This window comes from Littorina saxatilis, linkage group LG17 (genome assembly GCF_037325665.1).
Source record: "Littorina saxatilis isolate snail1 linkage group LG17, US_GU_Lsax_2.0, whole genome shotgun sequence".
In the NCBI taxonomy this organism is placed as follows: domain Eukaryota; kingdom Metazoa; phylum Mollusca; class Gastropoda; order Littorinimorpha; family Littorinidae; genus Littorina; species Littorina saxatilis.
Window position 1 is genome coordinate 11,735,861 of NC_090261.1, and position 23,468 is coordinate 11,759,328.

The following is a 23,468-nucleotide window of genomic DNA, read 5'->3' on the forward strand; positions in this document are numbered from 1 at the left end:
TAAGGACACAAACTCATTTATTATATACACACAAATATTCACACAAACATAATTTATTTGTATCCTTCACAACACTGAATTCTAAAATACAAAGGGATTGTAGCAAACTCCTCGCCAAACAGTCACATCTGCTGATTTATAATAATGGCTGCCACTGAAATACTTAATCATACAAATCTTTGTTTAGTTCAAGTAGGTGATATGATCAGATCATATTGTTATGTTTGTATTTGTTACCATATATAATCATCTTACCTGTGTTCAATTTTGGTGATAATATGATACGGGGTTACTGCGTGGTTACGTTTAAAACAAATTATGATTTTTTTGTATAGAACTTCAACAACCCTTATTAATATTTCATGTATATTCTTGTATGTAATGTACTACGATATAGCAATACTTTCTATACATTTTACTGCACGAAAAAGGATATGTTAATCATATCGTAACCAAACTTGAAATTGTTAATAACCATCACTTTTAACCTCAGTGTATTACACGGAAAATCACATTTCTGACCACCCAAACAAAACAAAAATGTGACCCCCACTTTTTCTTAAAACGATTTGTTCGCACTGCACAGCGGAATGGGGCACACCATTCCAAATGATTAAGACATGAGATTCATATTAGAGTTGTGTACCGATACGAATTTCCAAACATTTTCAAGGGGGCTGGTAGCTGTTGAGATTTCGAGAAACATACACACAAAGTCATGCTTTCTAAAAGGGCAAGGCTGCGATTTCCCGTCATAACAACCAGTCTTCAAATATAGACTCGAACAACTTTTTTTTCTGAAAATAACAAACATTTTTCAGAACACTACTAATAAAAATAGCATGAGGCCAAAGCGTCGACATTCTAGTCAGTAGTGTCACCTTCATTATGTTTCTCACTGTTAGAATATTGAAAAATGTCAACAACAAAATGGAAACATCATCCAATAATATAACCAAAGAGGTGCCGTCTCCCGGAGTTAGAGAAGGTGGGGGAAGGGGGTTGCTCTCAAAAATTGATCAACATTTCACACTTGAAAGTTAAGAAGTAAATTTAATCTATAGGAATACGCAGAAAATACAACTTATTTCACTAACAGAGGCAAAGGAGCAAGTCCTGGGATAATGTTTGTAAACCAACATGCATGCACAGATCTATGTCTTCAAACAGATTTAAGAAACAGTAAACTCAAGCACATCGTTGACACAAACAACGAAACTATAAACAGAATTCGGTTTTGACGGGGATCCCGTCGTCAACTGACAAAACATAATATTTGTTTCAATTCCGAAAGGAAGGGAATACTGAAGGAGTCACAAAAGATGAAAAAAAACCAGCAATCACTTGTTTGTTAAATTAAAGTACGAAATGTTACAAATGATCAAATAAACAAAAATAACATGCGTTGAAAATATCTACTATCGTATGATAGGGACAATCGTACCGTCTTAGGGAAAAATGCAGTTAACAAGAAAAACAAAAACGACGTGTTTAAATTATAACATGCCCAAAAACGCCAACACTCGTAAAAGAGGGAAAAACGTTAAACTCTCACAAAAACTTATTTTGATCTTTGGACAACTGCAGCGAAACGAAAGGGGCATAAAACATCTTACAGCGTCAAAACATTGTTAAATATCCCAAGAAAGAATGAAAAGGGAATAAAAAGAGAAAAGGTGCAAAAAGTCATCTTTGTTTATTCAAAATAGAAAATCTTCAAAATATGGAAGTACCAAATTTTCACAGAGCAAATGATTATGCAGCCCAGGATAATAACTAGAGTCTCTGTAAATAGGTGCAGATTAAAAAAAAAGTCCGGTTCGGGATCCATCCGCTGTAGTACGTGGCGGATGATAACAAGTTGATACCCCGATAACACGGGCGCTTCTATGGTTGTCTGAAAAGTAAAACAAATTCTGCAGCAAAACAATTCAAAGAAACAAATACGCGTTCGTTAAATATCCCTCTAAATAATGACAACACGGGCAAGAAAAGTAAGTGAGACTTAAGCGGAACCAATCTCTAGGCACCTGAGGTAATAACAAGTATTGAAATGAGCGAACGACTTTCATCCTCACAAAAAAAAGATGATGGCCGCAAGTTCGCACATGTATGAAAAGACAGTCACATTGGTCACAGTCCAACGACAAAAACAGCTGCAAACTGCGGCCACAAAGAAAAAGGTTGACATACACCCACACTCTCTCACGAAGAAAAAGAGAAATGAAGGGAAAGAGACGCGTGAAACATACACATGCATGCATATAAAATTGACAATAATCTTAATGAGCCAACGCGTTAACTTGGTTTGTTCTTCTTAATTCTCAGAGTGAGTTATTGTTTCCATGCTAAGTTCTCACCTGCTTTTGCCGTGTCTACTTTTCCAAAGCTCAATTAGAATTCGGGGTCATTTCTTTGCAGAGTGGCTTCCTCAGTTCCTGTAAAGTAGGAAACATGTCATCTCAGTAATTGTGAGTCGATGCTTGAACAGAATTGTGTCGCATGCACCAGACACGGTGTCCCACCCTAGAATTAGAACAACGGATGGGTTTTTTCCCCTATTAAACAAACAAACAAAACTGGCAACTACACACGCACACAGACACTTACACAGACACAGACAGACACAGACACACACAGAAACACAGACACACACACACAGACACACACACACACATCGGCACCACACACACACACACACACACACACACACAGACCTCTTTGCGTTGCTTGTTGGAGAGGTTTGTCTTTGCCAGCAAGTAGCACAGCTTGCCGAAGGCTGCCTCTGTTGTTATGTCTCCGCCAGGCACTACTCCGGCCTCTACTAGCGCCTGTGCAAACATTTAATAAGTTTAAGTTAGTGGGAATACATCTGAAACGACATCTGCCACAGCCTTAACGGATTTGTGATACCTGAAAACATACATTCATTTCTTTGGATGAACGAAGAAAATAGCCCTTACATATTATCTTACAAATAAATCAAGTATTACCTTGCCAGTCTCATAGTCGCCGGTCACGGCCCCGGTGTGACACTGTGTTACGTTGATGATAAGTTTGTTATCCCTTTCTTTCAGAATGTCTATGAAACCTTCATGGGTGGGAGCGTTGCCGGCACCGTATGACAGAAGTACAACGCCGTCCAGTTGGTCCACAATGGCCGTCACCTGCAGCAAAGTTGGTTCGAAGGTAGCAGGGTATTTCCCCCTACCCCTAACCCCTAGCCCCCCCCCCCCCCCCCCCCTCGAAAAACATCGCCTCCCTCCTCCCCGAATATTGTCTCCGCGGACAACTACCCCCTGGACAACTGACACCAAAGACAATACACCAGTTAACAGGTCCGGCGTTTACATAGAACGTAAATTGAAACCGGAAGAGGACGGTACTACTTGTCTTCGAAAACCCCCGAAAACCCCGAAAACCTCCGAAAACCCCCGAAAACCTCATCAGAAAGAAGAAAATTCATCCTTAGATCGTGTTTTGTTACATAATTGTTTGCAATCATGACTTATATTTGCAACGTTCACCGTTCATGGCTTTATTTTCGTGTTTGTACGAGGATTTACGAAGGAGCGGAAGCACTAATCACATGACGTCATCAATACTTGTGCTTTCGAGTTACAAGAGTTACCTACCTTGCATTGAAATTGTTGCATCGATTTCGTCGATAATCCGGCTCTCAACACAAATATAAGGGTGCATGTAGCATGAATCAGGCTTACTGTTCTCAGGCATGTCCAATACTTCACTTTGGAGATAGATTTAGTTAGTCTAGATGGGGTTTTCAGGGGTTTTCGGAGGTTTTCGGGGTTTTCGGATGTTTTCGGAGACAAGTAGTACCCGAAGAGGAGGAAGAACAAAAACACCCGAAAAAAACTATCAGCGCCATGCGTTCAAATCAACCAGAAAAACAAGACAAATCACGTGTTTGTGTGTCCGATGTAAGCCTAAAAACCTTTACACTCTTTCTCCGGACACGCTAAAGCAATGTCAGGGCTGGAAGACTACAAAATGGCACTTTCTGCAGACTGAATCTAAGCGGCGTTTTAATCAACCGGAAGAAAAAAACGATCTGCGCATGCGCGATTCCAATATGGCCGCGGAACTGTTAATCGGGGTATAACTTCTTTTTTTTATAAATGTCCTTGATGACGTCATATCCGGCTTTTTTGTGACAGTTGAGGCGGCACCGCTGTCACACCCTAATTTTTACATCAAATCGATTGAAATTTTAGTTAAACGATCTTATACGAAGCCCGGACTTTAGTGTTGCGTTTCGGCTTCAAAGCTTAACATTTAATTAATGAGTTTGGTCATTAAAAATCTGAAAATACTAATTAAAATCAAAACGTTAGTAATCAATCCAACAATGATTTCATCTTTTTCATTTCCTGACTCCAAAATCATATAGATAATTTATGTTTGGATTAAAAACAAGCTCAGGAAGTTGAAAAGGATAGAGAGAAGCGCTCTTCCCTGTGAAGCGCTATACACTACTGTGCTATACTGGTTGTCACTTTCTGTGCGTACGTGAGAGCGCGGTCGCGGGGTATATGAAACTGACACAGCTATTGAGTATATATGCATGTATTAGTAAAAAAAAAATGCGGTGCGGTCAATTTCATTTTGTGAGTTCGAAGGGTTGACTAAATGTAGTAATAGCGCTTCACTCGACTTGTTTGTTTTTGTGGAAACTTGGCGGTAATCGTTAAGGGCAAAATACATCTGCGCAGTCGCTACTACACTACATGCTGCGATAGGGATTATGACGAGTACTTGGCCTGTTTTCTTGTCACGCAACGTGTAGCGGGCTGGGGCAAAAAAAGAATCACCTCTATAATCTGCAGTGCGTCGTCTGTCCTGCTGGCATATAGCTAATAGGTGAGCGCCGGGCCTTATTGATACGTTACTGCGATGCCGGGTTGATTATGGCTATCGCTTTATCACGCGCGAACGGTGCTAGTCGGTCTTTTGATGACGACGTACTGAATAGGGCCACATTTTCCGTCTTGGACACTGTTTCTAGACTAATCCCCTTACACACCCCCCCCCCCCCTGACACACACAAGCTGATATGTGAATTTTAAGAAACCGATCCACCTACCGCACCATTGCAACAAAGACACGTTTCTGTTTATTTAGCGTTCTATTCAAATTCCTCGTTCTAATAATAATCAACACTCAGAGGTCAGCAAGTTTGTACCATGTTGGATGTGATGCCCGGATACAAGTGAAGTATTCCTACTCTGCCCTCTTTCTCTTTGAGCATATAACGGACCTCGAACTCTGTACTTTTTTCCTCTGCGTCGTCAGCGGGTTTATCGCCTTCAACTGCATGCCCGTCAGCTGCAAAAGAAAAACGGTACGAGTACGTAAACACATAGTGTCTGACTTTGGGGAAATACAGCTAAATACAGCCGTGCTATCAATCCAAAGTTCTGATGTTGTGCAAGGAGTCTGCATAATTAAAGAGCTCAGGACTTAAACTAGGAGGAAACAACACTTTTTGTAATGAAACGCAAGAACTTTGTTTATAACTACTACACACAAGTCATAATATGGACAGCTCTAATTGAAATTTACAGACTTAAAACAACAAAACAAACAAACAAAAGCAAAAACCGCTCTTGACACAACGGTTTCCTCGGAAAACGTCACTCCCGAAGTACAACAGGACCTGTTCGATTTTGAAATACAAAAACATCAAAAGCAAACGTTATTTATGACACGTTTAGTTCAAGACACAAAGTTGTAGATCTCCTTTTTGGCAGGTAACGATTCAAACTGAACACACACACAACATTTTGATTTGATCACATACTAATCAAATGAAGACGGTGATGTTATTTTGTTGTTCTTACTTTCAACACGAACTCCAAGCTTGATCAAGCGATTATGATTTGGGGAGTTGAAAGGAGCTAAATTGGAGTTGTCGCTCTTGACACAACGGTTCGCTCGAAAAACGTCACTCCCGAAGGACAACAGGACCTGTTCGGATGATAAATAAAACAAACAAATATATAAATATATTAATTAAAACAAAATTCAACGGCTGTACCTAAATCACCCATAGTTAGAACGAACTAAGCTTTTTCATCCGCATCGAAACACCACCTAAGACAATGAAAGGGGTTGTGAGACAGTTAGCTTTAAAATCGAGACAAAGTAAGTATAAGTATGTGCACGCTGAAATAATACAGGTATTCAATCACAACTCCTGACTTCAAGTGGTGATTTCCCCATTGTTAAATTTCTACGAGTAACGACCAAGAAAAGCCAACAACAACAATATATATGAATGACATCACGCAATACCTATTCCTCATTGTATAAACAAACAAAAACAGTAGACATGCAGTTTGTGTACCTCTGGGATGTGAGAGGTTCCAGCAACGAGGATAGAGTTGATCAGATTGTCTCTGCCATCACTCCTGGCTTCGTAGATTGGAATCTGGATGATGAAGAATCCACATTTTTAGGTCTATGCCATGAAAAGAAGAATACAAGACAAGGAGAATAAGGAAAACCCAGGAAAATAAAATGTACTGTCCAAACATAAAGAATAAAATCTTCTCCTAGCGCCACGTCGCATACTTTCAAAATCAGGGGGCAAAAAGTCCTAATTGACATACAGCTAATTCAAAAATGACAGTTATGTTATGAAAACATATACGATGACATATTATGATATTAATTATACTCATGGAAGAAGTACAGGATATGCGATAGCATAGGAGAGGCGATATATGCACGCACGCACGCGCAATATACGAGGGTCAACTGAAAAGTATCGGGCCCAACCAGGAAGGTGTTGATTTACGAGTCTAGAAAAAATTTACATTTCATAATTGTCCCTCCGGACCCCCACACACTTGTTCCATCTGTGCCTCCGATCCTTATTGTCGTTGCTGCAGAGGCCTTTGTATTGCAACCGTTGGAAGTCCTCAAAAGCAGTCATGACGTCATTGTCCGTTTTGTAGTGCTCAACCCTGGGGTACTTCCTCATGGTTGAAAACATAATATCGTTTGAGGGTGCCGAATCTGGCGAATACAGCGGATGGTTAACGATTTCCAAGCCGCATTAATGATTTGTTGCCATGGAAACCAAGGACTTTCGGGCAGGGTCGTTGTCTTAACGGAACAACATCCCTTTCCGGAGCGTTCCTCCGTGCTTAGCCTTGATATGCTCTCTTAGTTGACTTGGAAGTATGAAATAGAATTCACCGGTAACTGTCTCATCTTTTGGAACTAAGTCCAACAGGAAATACCCCTCTGCGTCCAATAAAAAAGATGCCATCCCCTTTTTAAAGGCCAACATCCAAAAGAATTTTTCTCCTGGAGCGACCTAAACTTGAACCCGCGATCGCTCTTCTTGCATGTCTGTTTACTTCGTGTTGCACGCAAAAATTGCGCGACTTCCTTGCCGCGTGGATTGACGAAGCTGTTTTATTCTCGTGACTGAAAACACTGCAGTGCGTGCAGTTTTATTCTGTGGGTTCGACAGATCGGTCCAGTAGTTTGGTCTCAATCGCTCTACACACACGCGCGCACACACACACACACACACACACATACACATACACACACTGGCACACACACACACACACTCACACACACACAGGCACACACACACACACACACACGCACACACACACACACCCGCTCGGCTTTTTGTCCCCTCTGCCTCACTGATTTGGTTTTGTGTTTATTTCGTAATTATTTTGTTAGTAAATAGTGAACATTGCTTCAATGCCGAAGCAAAAAACATCATTATTGGTTGTAATTTGCTACCAATTTTAAAACCCGAATATCGTATTACATAGTAATTATGACAGCAGTTCAAATGTGTACATTTACCAGTTCCATTCAGCAGACTTTCAGGTCTTTGTGACTGATTTCTGGCCAGGAATTCATCACGCTTTCTGTTGTTCATTCGTTTCCTGTGACATTGATCAGCAAACCAGCAAAGTGTGTGTGTGTGTGTGTGTGTGTGTGCCTTTGGTTATATCGGTTTTTGTTGTTGTTGATGAGTACGTAACAAAATGTAGTCAGTATAATTATATACGTTTGCACCATACCTCATCTCCCGTGAAATATCAACAGAGTTCGAAGTTTCAGTTTGTCAATCTGTATAGTATGATTTGTTTTCAAATACGTTTTGTCTTTCTTTCCTTGTCCTGGTTTGTTTACAGATCATCGTCATTTTTATATTTAGTCAAGTTTTGACTAAATATTTTAACATCGAGGGGGAATCGAAACGAGGGTCGTGGTGTATGTGCGTGTGTGCGTGTGTGTGTGTGTCTGTGTGTGTGTGTAGAGCGATTCAGACTAAACTACTGGACCGATCTTTATGAAATTTGACATGAGAGTTCCTGGGTATGAAATCCCCGAACGTTTTTTTCATTTTTTTGATAAATGTCTTTGATGACGTCATATCCGGCTTTTTGTGAAAGTTGAGGCGGCACTGTCACGCCCTCATTTTTCAACCAAATTGGTTGATATTTTGGTCAAGTAATCTTCGACGAAGCCCGGACTTCGGTATTGCATTTCAGCTTGGTGGCTTAAAAATTAATTAATGACTTTGGTCATTAAAAATCGGAAAATTGTAAAAAAAAAAAAAAAAAATTTATAAAACGATCCAAATTTACGTTTATCTTATTCTTCATCATTTGCTGATTCCAAAAACATATAAATATGTTATATTCGGATTAAAAACAAGCTCTGAAAATTAAATATATAAAAATTATTATCATAATTAAATTGTCCAAATCAATTTAAAAACACTTTCATCTTATTCTTTGTCGGTTCCTGATTCCAAAAACATATAGATATGATATGTTTGGATTAAAAACACGCTCAGAAAGTTAAAACAAAGAGAGGTACAGAAAAGCGTGCTATCCTTCTTAGCGCAACTACTACCCCGCTCTTCTTGTCAATTTCACTGCCTTTGCCATGAGCGGTGGACTGACGATGCTACGAGTATACGGTCTTGCTGAAAAATGGCATTGCGTTCAGTTTCATTCTGTGAGTTCGACAGCTACTTGACTAAATATTGTATTTTCGCCTTACGCGACTTGTTTAATCTCGGAAGATCTAACTAGTGTTCTGAGCATCGCCAAAGTAGACATCAACAAGCATGTACATACTTGAATGATCTTGCCGTTGTCTATCTTTTGCGATATCATGTCCATTTCCACATCGCAACATCATTGAATATTTGTACCAGTTTCAATTTGTCTGATAGATGTTGAATGACACAGAAATAAAACGATTTCTTCGTGAACTTCAATTTAATATATCAGGTGTACGATACATCTACACAGTTGTGTGTAAGTGTGTGTGTGTGTGTGTGTGTGTGTGTGTGTGTGTGTGTGTGTGTATGTGTGTGTGTGTGTGTGTGTGTGAGTGTGTGTGTGTGTGTGTGTGTGTGTGTTCTTGAACATAACTACACCCATGTGTTTATGAGTTACATAATTATATATATGCGTTCAGTCAGTCTGCATGTTTCCTTTCACAAAATAAGACACAACATCAAAAATGAATACAGATTTGATCTGCAAGGAGGAAATATCAAACCAACCCACACCCCAAACCTAAAGCAGCTCATGACAAACTTTTGGTACACACTTTGCAAAATAATACTCTAATTTCTAACCAGCTGCATTACACGCTGCCAACAGAGAGAGAACAAGTCGCGTAAGGCGAAATTACAACATTTAGTTAATCTGTCGAACCCACAGAATACAAGAAACTAAGTCCATCTCACGATGAACACGAGCCGAAATCATATGCACTCGACTTATGAAATAGAAAGAAATCAAATACGACGAAGAGAAGAAAAAGTTTGAAAGTACCATTGAACTTCCATGTCGGCGTGTGGCTGAGCTTAAAATAGGAATGTTGTTGCAATCTGTTAGGCACTTTCCCTTTTGACAGGTAGTTTTTGCATGTACAGTAAAACACGGCCTTTTTTTTTACAAATCCTAAAGACTGTCGGAAACTTCGCATGCTCTCTTGTGAACGCCATGTGAAACATTGATTCTGAAACAAAAATCTATGGCATGAATGACAATGGAAAGACGGTCTCTCTCTGATTCCAAGTTCATAATGACAGTTATAAAGTGCTGAATTTAAAGAATCTGTAGATGAAGTAAAATCATTTGAATGTTGGCTTGTTGAAACTTCATAACAAACAGCCACCTCGTCTATATCATTATCTGAAAGAATGCCAACTTCCTTTGAAACACCAACATTTGTATGGAAAACTTCTGTTTCTGTCATCTTTGATTTCATTTGACAACTTGGACTGATGGCATCTTCCAGAGATATATCCATTACTTTCAACTTGCGCCTCTTTGTATTCCTGTAAGCCTGCCACTTATTTATAAAAAGAAACGTTTGATACTTTTACCAAACAGTTAGTATAATGCACGATTTACCTGTATTCGTCTTTAAATTCTGCAAGACTGAAGCGAAAGAGGTCTGTCTCAGTTTTGTCGTCAGTTTGTTGTGTACATTTACACACGCACAACGAACAACACATGCACAGGCCCGGGGGAAGCTCTCCTTTCTTATGTCCGACGATAGACGTATACATGTAGTTTACATGTTTATTAGTCATCTATTTGATAGATTACGTGTATGATATGACGGAGAGTCGCATCGGTTTGATGCCGTGAACCCAACCGTGGCTGTGGCTGTCGTTTGAAGTAGCCTACTTCTTTATAAAGATTCATTTACATTCTACTTCTGACCAAGGCATGTTTGGTACCTACTGAATCCTTGTTGCGTGTAGTTTTACGTGGCACGTTGCCCAAAGTTGTATTCTTGAGGAGCATAAAATAAAACGTGTTACAAAGTTATCTCAAAACTCTGCAGTGACTGCTCGCGCAGCAGGTCAGCTAATTATAGCACTCAGCCTCCACAGACAGCTTTCGAGACGAGACCATATGAGTCGCCGCTCCTGCGGCTCGTCAAAAACTGCACGCACTGCAGTGTTTTCAGTCACGAGAATAAAATAGCTTCGTCAATCCACGCGGCAAGGAAGTCGCTCGATTTTTGCGTGCAGCACGAAGTAAACAGACATGCAAGAATAGCGCCGGGTTCAAGTTTAGGTCGCTCCAGGAGAAAAATTCTTTTGGATGTTGGCCTTTAAGGTGAAATTACCCTGACCTTCTTTAGGTGGGTATAACCTTGATGCCCCTTCTGCATGAACGGTTGATTGGTTTCAGGCTGAAAGTGATGTACCCTAGTCTTATCATCAGAAACAAATCCGGACATAAAACCCACTCGATCTGCCTCAAATTAATAAGCGTAAAATGTCGCGTGCTATGTTCAATCTGAAGTGCGTCTGTTCTGATGTAAAAGTTGGAGGACCTACCTTGCTTAAACTGTCTTCATGAAAAGTTTTCTGTGTACAGAATACTCCAAACTCTTTCATGTGAGATGCCAAGTGTATCAGCAATATCATAAATGCCCATTGGTTAATTTTGCATCACCAGCGCGCATACAGCATCAACGGTTCCTTGAGATGTAACCGTTGGTGGTCTTCCACAGGTTTGTCATCTTAAACGGTTTTCCTTCCAAGCCTGAATGCCGCTAACCACATTAATACTGTGGTCTATGAAGGGGGATCCCTGCCAAACGTTTACGTCAGGTTTTTATGAATTCCCAGTTGGCTAAATATTTTTCTTTGCAAATATTAGATCACTAAGTTTTGTTAGTTTTCTAGAATGTGGGGTTAATAGTGGGGTATGGTACTTTGAGAAACCAAGGCCCACAAACTAACCGGCGAAAATACGTATTATTTTGCATGAAGTCTTCATAAGAACCGTTCTTAATTCATGCCAAGTTCTAAATGTCTAAGTCAATTCCTTCCTGGTTGGGCCCGGTACTTCTCAGGTGGCCCTCGTATGTACATATATATCTCAAAAGTTCGGAGTATGCGTGCGTAAGTAAATATCTAACCCGAAATGTCCACATATGCACACGCCTACCTGTGCCCCTGTGAAGACAATGGGTTTTGCCAGGTGTTCACACATGAAGGACAGAGCAGAGGCCGTGTAGACCATAGTGTCTGTACCGTGCAGCACCACGAAACCATCGTACTTTGCGTAGTTTTCCTGAAACACACACACACGCAAGCATGCATGCATGAATTCATATATACACACGCGCACGTTTCTTTAGCCGTTTACTGTACATGATTGTTTACATTGGAAGGAAGTTATCTTTAAAAGTTAAAACCAAAATGTACCTCGCCTTTTCTCAGCTACCGCAAATTTGGCAAATATTACTGTAAGACGGCCTTCCTTACTCTGGCTAAGAAAATGAAAATATACAGGACGGAAGTGACAAAGAGCTCAAACCATAGAAAGACGTAGAAAGATGTAGTTACCAACGACAAATATACTGCATGTATACTATCCTCAATACCTCTATTTTCTTAGCAATTTTGTTCCAATCCCCCGGAGAGATGTTGGACGAGTCAAGCAGTTCTTCCATCGACTCCATTTTGAAGAACACCTTCGGACCATCGGCATCTTCCCTGTCATGATTAAGATAAAACTGTATACAAAAAAATCTGATTGTTTACACTTGGAGATGTGTGAATATGTGAAAATCTAATTCCATATCTGTCAACAGAACATTTAAAAACTCTAACTTAAAAAGTTAGCCTGCTTGTAACTTGTGTGTTCTTCTTCTCGCATCCTTGAGCAAACCGTTGATTTCTTTCATTTGGCTGATTCCTTTATTTTCGATTCAATAGTTACATTAAATAAAAATTGTATGTAACAAAAATTAAATTGACCAGTCTTTTTGTCCAATCACACACAATATTCTCTCGTTGAACACATAATTTAGATGTCAACAATTTAAACTCGATTCAGCTGTCAATCTCTGTGCAAGTACAAGACGAATTCGAAAGTCGATGATTGTCACAAGCGCCTGTTTTATGTAGAAAAGACCGACAGCAAGCGCCTGTGTTTGTGTTTGGGCTTTACTGCCTGTGTGTGCGCTATATAGTGTTTCTCGTGCTTTTCGTAGTTTACGTTATAAATGTTTGTGAACTGTTTTCATTTGATATGTGAATTTAGAAACTGGGAATTATACTTCATTCGAGGAAGCTTGCGTTCCAAGCAACAGAATCCAGCTGCAGCAGCTGTAAGTCCCAGGGGCGGATTAGGGGGGTGGTTACAGGGGTTCCGAAAAATTGGGGGTTAATGTATGTTTGAAATTCAGTAAAAAAAATAAAAAAAAATAGTTATACATTGGTTTTTGCTACAAACCTTTGATATCATTACATTTAAACATTTCAGATTGCAAAAAAAGACTGTTAGGGTATGTTACTGATCAAAACAAATTATGAATCTGCTGCCCCATTCGCGGTCGGCAGCCCCGCGTACGATCATCTCTCACATGTGACCGCCTCTCGTCTACAGGGTCGGTCGATATATTCTACCCCCGAAATAGCACTTGTTTGCATCTTCAGTGACTCCATCGTCCATTAAAATCCCAAACCGACGTCAAATACGAGCGGATTTCGTGAAATAAAGCACATTTCTACTTCCAAAACCCATCGAACAGCCATTTCCGGCGCTCAGCTTTGGTGGTAATTTACGGACAAATATGAACCGCTCTATGACATTTTTTGCATCGAGAAACAATGTAAGGCATCGCTGAATCTGTAGCTTACTTTAAATCCCGACGTAAATCAAACAAATCCAAGAAAACTGACAAAACGTGCCTTCAGTCGTGTCAGGCCCCGCGTAGAGCCTCAGTCCCGCTTATGACCGGTTATCCCCCGTGTACTTTGGTATGCATACGTCCGAGTCGACCGGCCGGTTTTTTGGGGTTTTTTGTTTGCTTGTCTGCAAGTGCAGTATAGTGGGTTTTTACTATTGTATATTTGCTTTACTTTGCCTATGATAGTTATGATTATATCTAAGAAATATTGTTAAATCGTGTTGTTATATTGAGACTAGTTGCTAGTTTAAACATTAATTTGAATATGGTTTAAATGGTCACTAGTGTGACAGGGGAGGTTACCGCTCCTTTCACAGCAGACTCTGCACCCTAGTTGTTGGCCTTTAAGTCAACACCGGTCGATTGTGGAATTCTGTTTGTGATGGGGTCTGGTGGTTTCCGATTGTCTGTATGTTCATGGAAACCTTCGGGTTTGCATAACAGTTTTTATAGGGCTAAAAAATTAGCCCTGACATTTTCAATCCTGTTTGATTGCACTTCATTTCAATCCTGTTTGATTGCACTTCGCCTCCCGAGATGATCGTAGTGTTTCGGCACTCGGTTACACTAGCATGAGTGATTTGGGTATATGAGTGTGTGAATCAGTATTGCCATTGTCCATATAATCCTGCTTTGGAGTTATTGGCATAAGACGGGCCGGGTAAAGGGTAGCGTGACATTGACTATGAAACCATTGTCCATATAATCCTGCTTTGGAGTTATTGGCGTAAGACGGGCCGGGTAGCGTGACATTGACTATGAAACTAACTCTACGCACATTCCAGGTCGCCCTATCGTTAACCTGAAGAAGACAGAAGCAACCAAGTTCTGGTGTCAACCTTCAGAAGACAGATGCAGTTCGGGTTCTGGTGTCAACCTTCACAAGACAGATGCCAGTTCACCTACATCTTCATCTACGTCTGCGCATTCATCTGCTTCACCATTAACTGTCGTCCTTCTACCGTCATTCTATCGTCATTCTATCGTCTTCGTCTACATCGTCGGGATTTCTATCTACTACTGGACTCAGTTGGTTATTTGAGTATTACCCTTATTACCCTAGCTCGATAAATAAGCCATTTACTCCAGCAGGTCATTAACTTAAGAGTGTGTGTGCGTGTGTGTGTGATAAATATGTTTATAAGTGTACAATAATATTTCCTCTTATACTACAATTTGTGTTTGTGAAACTTTTATTATGCAAGATTCTTATTGAGTCGTTGGTTGACTGGCTGCGCGCGTGTGTGATGCATGTGTGTGTGTGACAATGATCAGCATAGTTTCTGATATTTACAAAGTGCCATGAACCTTCCTACATTTTCCCAATTCTTTCCCGTCTGGAATGTTACAAAATTGTCCCAATTGGTTGTACCTACAAAAAGACGAAGAACTTGAAGAAAAAAAACCTCACGTAGTTTCGATGAAATAGCATCCGGTTGTTTGGGCTTTTTTCCATAAGAGTTCAGAAGACCCGAGATACTCTTGAAATGTTTCTTTTGTGGCTGGTACATATCCCTCCCCTGAAGAAAAAAAAATACACATAACACATTACCTCATGTACATTTTTTTTGTTTGTTTTGTTCTTGTTATTCTTTTCTAATTGTTTGTTTGTTTGTTTGTTTGTTTCTTTCTTTCTTTCTTTCTTTCTTTCTTTCTTTCTTTTTCTGTCTATTTCTTTCTTTCTTTCCTTCTTTACCATTTCACGCAAATCCCCCCTCCGTTCATAATCCCTCTTATTTCCTTTCCCATATAAGAAGAACAAAGCAAACCATAAATATACTGTTCAAAAAAAGAAACGCATAGCTTGTAATATTTGGTTAATTTAGTTATATGGCTACAAGGATATCCACCAAACTGCAGAAAATGTTTATCTGGTCGTCGACCTTTCGTCCATTGCCACAAGTGAGCTCTGCACGTGACGCATGCGTTATCAGTGGCTGACAATGTCAAAATTGCTCATTTGGCATGACCACTCGTCATGCTTCAGTGTAATCTCGTGAAACTCGGGGAATATTGAGCTCTCACCATGTCTTCCAAAACCCATAAAAGCGGATTGTTCGCCACAAAGAAATCAGACGACAATTCAGCGACGAAAGATGGCCCGATTGAGCAGAGAAGACCGCCAAATTGCATTGGGTCGTTTACAAGCAGGCCAAAGTCAAAGTGCAATCGCCAGGCACTTCCACGTGTCCCAGAGCACCATCAGTAGACTGTGGGTCAGGTTTCAAGCCACTGGCTCCGTTGCTGACTTGCCACGAGCGGGAAGACCAAGGGCGACAACTGCTGCTCACGACCGCTTCATACGGCTCCGTCACCTCCGAAATCGTTTCCTGTCGGCCTCATCTTCTGTCCAGGCTCTCCCCGGGCCACACCGATTATCGGACCAGACCGTGCGGAACCGCCTGCATGAAGCTGGTTTGAGAGCTCGCAGACCTCACAGAGGAGCTGTCCTCACCCGCCGCCATCGCCAGAACCGAGTGCAGTGGGGCAACCAGCACCTTCGCTGGACCGTCCGGAATCACTGGAGACACGTGTGGTTCAGCGACGAGTCCTACTTCCTGCTCCAGCGACATGATGGTCGGAGGAGGGTCTACCGGAGAGTAAACGAACGTTACGCGCCCAACTGTGTGGATGAGGCACCCGTTCATGGTGGTGGAGGCGTCATGGTGTGTGGGGCGATCAATACCGCTGGAAGGAGCACCCTGGTGCACGTCCAAGGGCGCATAACTGCCCAGCGATACGTGGAGGAAATTCTGCGCCCACACGCCCTTCCTCTTCTGGCTGACCAGGATGCCATATTCCAGCAGGACAACGCTCGCTCGCACACAGCACGACTCACCACCCAGTTCCTCACCGACCACCATGTCCAGGTGCTTCCCTGGCCATCCATGTCGCCAGACATGGACCCGATAGAACACCTCTGGGATGAATTGGACAGACGTGTGCGCAGGCGAGAAGAAGCGCCGGCAAATCACCGCGATCTATTGCAGGCACTTCAGGAGGAGTGGGACACCATCCCACAGCAAGATATCCGGCATCTGATCCAGTCCATGCCCAGAAGGTGCCGGGCAGTTGTTGCTGCTCAAGGCAGTCACACCCCCTACTGACTTGACAGCCTCGGCACCCAATCGTATTGATTGACTGATTGATTTGAAGATGCAAATGAACTGTGTGTGCATTCAACTGTGTCCATACCAAATTTCAAACAAATAATCTAAATATTGGATTTTCTGTTAATTTTTTCGAAAAATAAAACAAATTTGGCAAGTAGCAACTATGCGTTTCTTTTTTTGAACAGTATAAATGAATAAAACTATAAATTAATGAATAAATAAATCCATAAATCATTCAATATACACATAAATTGATTAATTTATGAGTAAATTTAACTAATTATCTAATCAATACATATACAAAATAAAGAAAGAATAAAAGAAAGAAAGAGAGAAAGAAAGGTGTCAAATAATCCTCCGTATGAACCGTTTTATCTGAGAGTAATGGTATGTTAGAGTGAAACATTTCACAAGTGGAAACCAAACCTTGCTTTTCCTGCTTCTGCGGACATGGTTACATTTGATACTTTGTTTCCCCTCAATTATGCTAATATAAATGTATTGCCTGATGGAATCATTATTTCAATGGTTTAATCGATTAACTGATTCATGCTGCTGTTGTTGTAAACATGATAACTATCAATAAATTAACCAACAAATCAATAATGAATAAATCAAATGATCAATCAGTCAGTGAATCAACAAATCAAAAACACCAACATGACAAATGTCACCTAAATTCGACGACCTTTTGTTGTAATGTTTAGCGTTATTGAAGAGTACGTTCATTTTGGTGTAAACAATCATGCGAACCGCGACAGATTTGTCCCGGCTTTTACACTGGATTAGAGCTTTGTTCCACTTGGTCACATACCAAACATCAGCCACCTGACCGCGTCCTGTACAGAGTTGTGTTGTTGTTTTATGTTTTGTTTTTTCTTTTGCATTTTCATACTTGTAAGTGACAAAATTGATTCAGCAAAGTATTCCCACTCTGCAAGAAGCAACCAAATGTGACCCTCCACCACGGAATGAGTCACATGTCACCTTTGCATGATTTTTATATTTTTACATTTTCCTAAAGAGTTTGTTATGCTCTATCCAGTGGTGAAACCCGTTTTAGAAAAGAGCGAAAACTGTTTGAGTTATAAGCCTGTGACTAAGGTGACCCTCACACTGTTACCAGACACTCACCGGACTTAGCCAAGCGCAGAACCGCGCGAGGTGACATGCGACTCATTTCATAGTGGAGGGTCACAAATTACTCTGCAGAGAAAGCATCTAGACCAGGGCCGGACCCAGGGGGGGTTCCAGGGGTTCCGGAACCCCACCCCTGGAAAAAGCATTTATTCCCCCCTCTGCTTCTTTACCTCTGTAAACTTGTAGAGCTAGTTATTTTTCGATAATGACCCAGCAACCAAACAAATAACGAGCCAGCAACAGCCTGAATCCTCGATAGTGCAATGGGTTGAGAAGCTGTTCTGTTTTGGTACTACTTTTGCGACTGAAAAGTTCAAAACGCTCTATACGTACGAAATATACATCTCTGGAGCAAACAATACAAACATACCGCATTTAAATTAACAACTACAGGCCTGAACACATGAATCTCCATATAAAATCCATGAGTTCGGTTGTTTTCTGAATATAGATCTGCTGTGCACACACCGTTCATCACAAGCAAATTCCCAAGGCAAGTAACTCATACTCTTGCCGACAAGAGTAGTTCCCCTTCTTTTAACGCAGTTTCTTCGACAACACTGACTGCAATCCGACGGTCAGTTTTCAACAATATTTCATTTTATAAACAGATCACACGCAACCAAATGCACACATCTCATCAATTTAAACAACATAAAGCGGTTTCATACACTATTTTCCCCAAAAAACTGAACTTCATACAGTAATTAACGTTGGAACACGGGTGCAAAAGTTCGTCTGCTAGTCCCATTTGACGAAAGAACATTATCTTTAGCGATACTAAAACATAAACAGAACACACAATATCTGCCTTTACCGCCACAGCAGAATAACAGCTTATCTGTGTACTTGATTTTAGTCTAAAACAGGGAAACTGACAAGAAGTGTTAACAGAATGGAATGATTTGCACGGAACTATACAACCGCGCATTAATCGATCGCCTGCGCAGGTTGACTGGTTGAGTGATTCGGATTCGATCAAACTTTCGCACAAAAACTCCTGTTTTCTTTGAATAACTGAAGAAAGGGGGAATAAAGAGGTTACACACCTCGTCTCAGTGATTATTAAAAATAATGGTCTCAGTTCGCGGTCATGAAAAAGCTCGCTGAAGCTCGCATTTTTCATGATCCGCTAACTTCGACCATTATTTTTAATAATCACTGAGACTCGGCATGTAACCTCTACGTACCTTGCTTTGAGTGTTTTTGTTTTTTTTAACCCTCAAAACAAGGCCCAGAATGCACCAGATTGCACAGATTTTAACCGTTTTTCAAAAATTTTCCGGGGGAGCATGCCCCCGGACCCCCCTAGTACGCGCGCCTGCTTTGCAGGCGCGCGCTTGTGGCTTTGCCACTTCGCTGATTTGCCCCCCCAAAAAAGGAGGAACCCCCCCCTTAGAACTCATTTGGTCCGGCCCTGTAGACTGTACATGTTTGGTATGTGTTCAGATGGAAAAATACTCCTATATCTCACGTGACAGTCTGGATAGATCTGTCAAAGGTCAAATCTGTCCCCGACATGGGCAACTGGGCCGCAAGAAATGAACTAACTGGTAATACTGAGTGATAATCATTGTCGTTGTTGCTATCTGTTCCGCTTCTTCTTTTTCTTGTGTTTGTCTGTATGTGTTTGTTTGTTTCTTTGTTTCTTTGTTTATTTGTTTTTGTTTGTTTGCTTGTTTGTTTTTACTCGTGTTTGTTTATTTGTTTGTTTAATTTGTTGTTGTTTGTTTGTTTGTTTGTTTGGTTGGTTGTCTTGTTCGTGTTTTTACGGTCTTTTTCTCCGGGTTAGTTTCCTTGCTTTTTTTTCTTTAATTATTTCCTCGTTCCATCTGTTTCTGCTACTGCCAATGTTACAAACGGAGACATCCGCTGGAATCGACGCACAATTTTAATCTATTATCAATAACCTGCTATCAAAAACGCACCTTTTTCACGAATCTTCATACCAATTGTTCCTCCTGTGTTGATGACAAGCACATCAAAATCAATTTCAGCTTTCTCTTGGATCGTCGAGGCCATGAAGGTAAACTTAGTAACTCAATCGATGTGCATAAAATGACAGTGTTGTCAAGTGTTCTAGCTTTTCACTAATGAACGGACACTATGGTTGATCGCCACGATAGTCACATGCGCTGGTGCCGTGTCTACTAGAAACATCCTTCCTTTGACAACTATGGCCTATCACACAGCTGGCGAACTGTTTCGCACCATTTTGGTTGGGATGAGTTCGCCCTCCCACCACCCCCCCCCCCCCTCCTACCGTGTCACACGTGGCTAAACAAATACCCATCGTCCTTAGCGTCTCCCTTCCATAACATGCATTACTCTCATTACGTCGCCATGTGTCTAACTATGGAACGCGAAGCTTTCTGCCCGGGAAAAATCTTCCGGTATCTCAAGCTCCCATTGGTTCCGTGTTTTAGAAAACCAACCAATTGCGAAGCTACTGGTAGATTACGGCGACGATACCTTAAAAAGTCATATTTCGCGTTACCGATATATCTTCGAAGCATTCCGACAAAGGCAAAAACCTGGCAAATGGCCCAGAAATTAGCTGTGCAATTTCCTCAGAAATGAGAATGCTGTACTTGGTATAGAACTAATGCCAAACATTGCTAAAATTGTCTATAACAGATTTATTTTTATCTTCTATGTCGACTCATAGGTTTCTAAGAAATGTTGCCTTTTCCCAAAAAAATGCGTCAGCAAATATTTAAAGACGTGCTCACAAACACACTCACACACACTCTCTCTCTCTCTCTCTCTCTCTGTGTCTCTCTCTCTCTCTCTCTCTCTCTCTCTCTCTCTCTCTCTCTCTCTCTCTCTCTCTCTCTCTCTCTCTCTCTCTCTCTCTCTTTGTTCTTGTTCTTCTTCTTGGTTTTCTTCTCAAACAGTACTTCCGTGTATTTTACTGAAAACGTCTCGCAGTCGAGGCGTCCAAATAGAAGACGCTTCTTTTGGAACCTCGATCTCTTCCAAAGCCTCGTGCAATCTTTCACGTCAAAGAAAAGTAATGTCACTTTAGAAAGTGTAGCGTGACGTGTTAGTTTAAAAATTCGTCCAGGAGAAACAACAAGCGCAAACATGTTTCCATAATGACGTTTGTCTCGGTGACTCTGGCATCATAAGCAGCGGAAAAGCAGGTCCCTGCCAGACTTGTTTGACACGACCTCATTTACATGATATACACACGTGTGGTTTGAACGATATTGTCATCTCATGAGTGGTCTCTCTCACGTATGTAGGATGAATATAATTATGATATACATCAAAAGAATTCAATTCAATTCAATTCTGTTTTTTAGTTTAAACAATGTTTTATTTCTGTTTACATATCCATGAAATGTACATACATTTTTACACATGAAACAATAACAAGTCTTAATAACAATAACAATTTTACGATTAGAAATAAATAAACAAATAACAGAACGTCATGTTATTACATAATACGCAAATTCAATTACTTCAATTCAATTCAATTTCAATAAAACCTTTATTATCTGAAGTGCAACATACAGAAATTTGTCTTTGAATCATAACAACAAAGAAACCACTTACAAACTTGAGTCATACTTGTTGACTAATGTCCCCAAACAATTTCATGGCAGTTCGTTTCCCAAAAACGTTCATTGCAATGTCCTTATATTCGGCAGTATGACCCCGCAAACGTTTCACATAAATGAGGAAACAGGGTTACTTGACACTTATGATTGTGCAACACAGATCAGTCCTGACAAAGATATAGCGATTAAATGAGCCACTAGCAGGTCTGCACATAAGTTGACCTGGGAGATCGAAAAAATCTTCACACTTAACCCACCAGGCGGCAGCGACCGGGATTTCGACCAAGTGCAGTAAACTGGAAATGTAGCTTGGCTTGAGTATAAATTCAATACTTTCAAACGAAGCAGAATATAAAGTGCTCAACCAGAGAAAAGAACATGCATAAAATTGCCTTATTTTTGCCTAGCAGATGTGCTCTTCGTGCGTCGCACCTGATTTGTCATTGAAAAACTATTGCAGAAAGAGGCATAGAAATCTACACCAACTTTACTAAATTAGTCTTTTGCCCAGCCGGACTTTAAAACAAAACTAAGGGTCTTAGTTTTTAGCCGTTTAGTGTCTCCTGCGTTTCAGACTCCTTGAAACGATCAATAATTACAAGAAGAAATTACGGATTTTTTTCTTTGATTATTCCAACGAATTCTTGAGTTTCTGTTTTGTGAAATATATCAGGGTACCATCTCATCGTGCTATTGCTGGAGACACAAGTCTAAAAAAAACTATTTCAGGACAGCTGCGTAACTTCTGATCAAATAATTGGGGAGGGGGGAGACAATTTACTTACAGTATCTCATGTTAGTAGGCGCATCATATCCTACAAGTTTGAGACCAGTCAACACGCAGTAGACACTGTCATGGTCGATAATTAGTAAGTTGTTTCATAGAACTTATCAAAATTGATGCAAAAACGTGATTGACACCTGTAAGTGTAACAGAGTAACGTCACACAAAAGGTACGCATGAAACTTGAAAGTCATACAAAATAGCCCGTTCTGAATATATAACCAATAGATCTTTCTTCCTGTGTGCAACATTGTGCCATTTCTAAATTGTTATTAAAACCCAAAGTTCTCTGGGTTAATTTTGGAGGGTATCTTCATTTGAGCGGCTTTCGCGTGACCCCAGTAAAAGAAAACTTTAATCTTGAAAGTGTACCATAATACACATCGGTCACCGATTGACCCAAAAGATCGACTTCGCTAATATTTTGCTTTGATATTTTCAGAGTGTGTTGAAACAAGTGTGAAAAAATAGAGAAATCAATCGGACAGACTTAATGATACAGAATGTTGAATAATTATGATGACATGCCAAGAATAATACACGAGGGGTGGGTTATTGAATGGGGTATCTGCCCGATCAATTACAATCACAGGACCTATTTTGTAAATAGCATTAATCTCTGGTTTACGTTTGTTTTAATGATGTGTTTGAGAGCAAAGATCAAAGGAACGATCTCTCGTTTTGAATTTGGTTCCGTCATTCTTGTGCCTCTTGGAAGTGCATAAAACGAAACACACCTTGGACGATAAAACACAAAGAATACACGTGACAAATGTGAGCATTTCAGCTGTTGGTGTCATATTAAACTGTCGGGACCAAGTCGGTATCTGCTTACACTAATCTTTACTTTTTAACTGATTGTCAATTGTTGAATATATGTTGTTATGTCTTTTATGTGTTTTTCTGGCATACTTCCAGTTATTGTCAATCCTCTAACTCCAAAACGTCCTTTTCTTGCGATCCCTCCCCCACCCCACTTCCTCCCCCCACCCCCTGTTCTCTTTCCGCCCCCTCTATTTATCTATCTATCTATCTATCTATCTATCTATCTATCCATGCAATTTAAATTTAGAACTCCTGTATGGTCCCCAAATTTGACCTGTAAGATCACGCGTG

General features: G+C 40.5%; 1 protein-coding gene across 1 annotated transcript; it reads right to left on the reverse strand.

Annotated features, from left to right (window-relative positions):
• Window positions 1-20,241, reverse strand: LOC138952242 (L-asparaginase 1-like). Its single transcript, XM_070323861.1, has 11 exons — window positions 19,928-20,241; window positions 15,158-15,266; window positions 12,436-12,547; window positions 11,997-12,122; window positions 6,368-6,451; window positions 5,862-5,988; window positions 5,204-5,346; window positions 2,994-3,167; window positions 2,718-2,831; window positions 2,361-2,438; window positions 1-1,897 (listed from the first exon to the last, which is right to left on the reverse strand). Exons 1-10 carry the CDS (start codon window positions 20,019-20,021, stop codon window positions 2,391-2,393), a joined length of 1,131 nt encoding a protein of 376 aa, XP_070179962.1. The 5' UTR covers window positions 20,022-20,241; the 3' UTR covers window positions 1-1,897; window positions 2,361-2,390.
• Between the last annotated feature and the right edge of the window lie 3,227 nt (window positions 20,242-23,468).

Excerpts from the sequence above, each read along its gene's own strand:
- LOC138952242 (XM_070323861.1), bottom strand. The coding sequence starts at position 20,021 with ATGGCCTCGACGATCCAAGAGAAAGCTGAAATTGATTTTGATGTGCTT. Across the intron at positions 5,989-6,367 it reads GAACCTCTCACATCCCAGAG|GTCCTGTTGTCCTTCGGGAG; the intron begins GTACACAAACTG and ends TCATCCGAACAG. Across the intron at positions 2,832-2,993 it reads GCGACTATGAGACTGGCAAG|GCGCTAGTAGAGGCCGGAGT; the intron begins GTAATACTTGAT and ends ATGTTTGCACAG.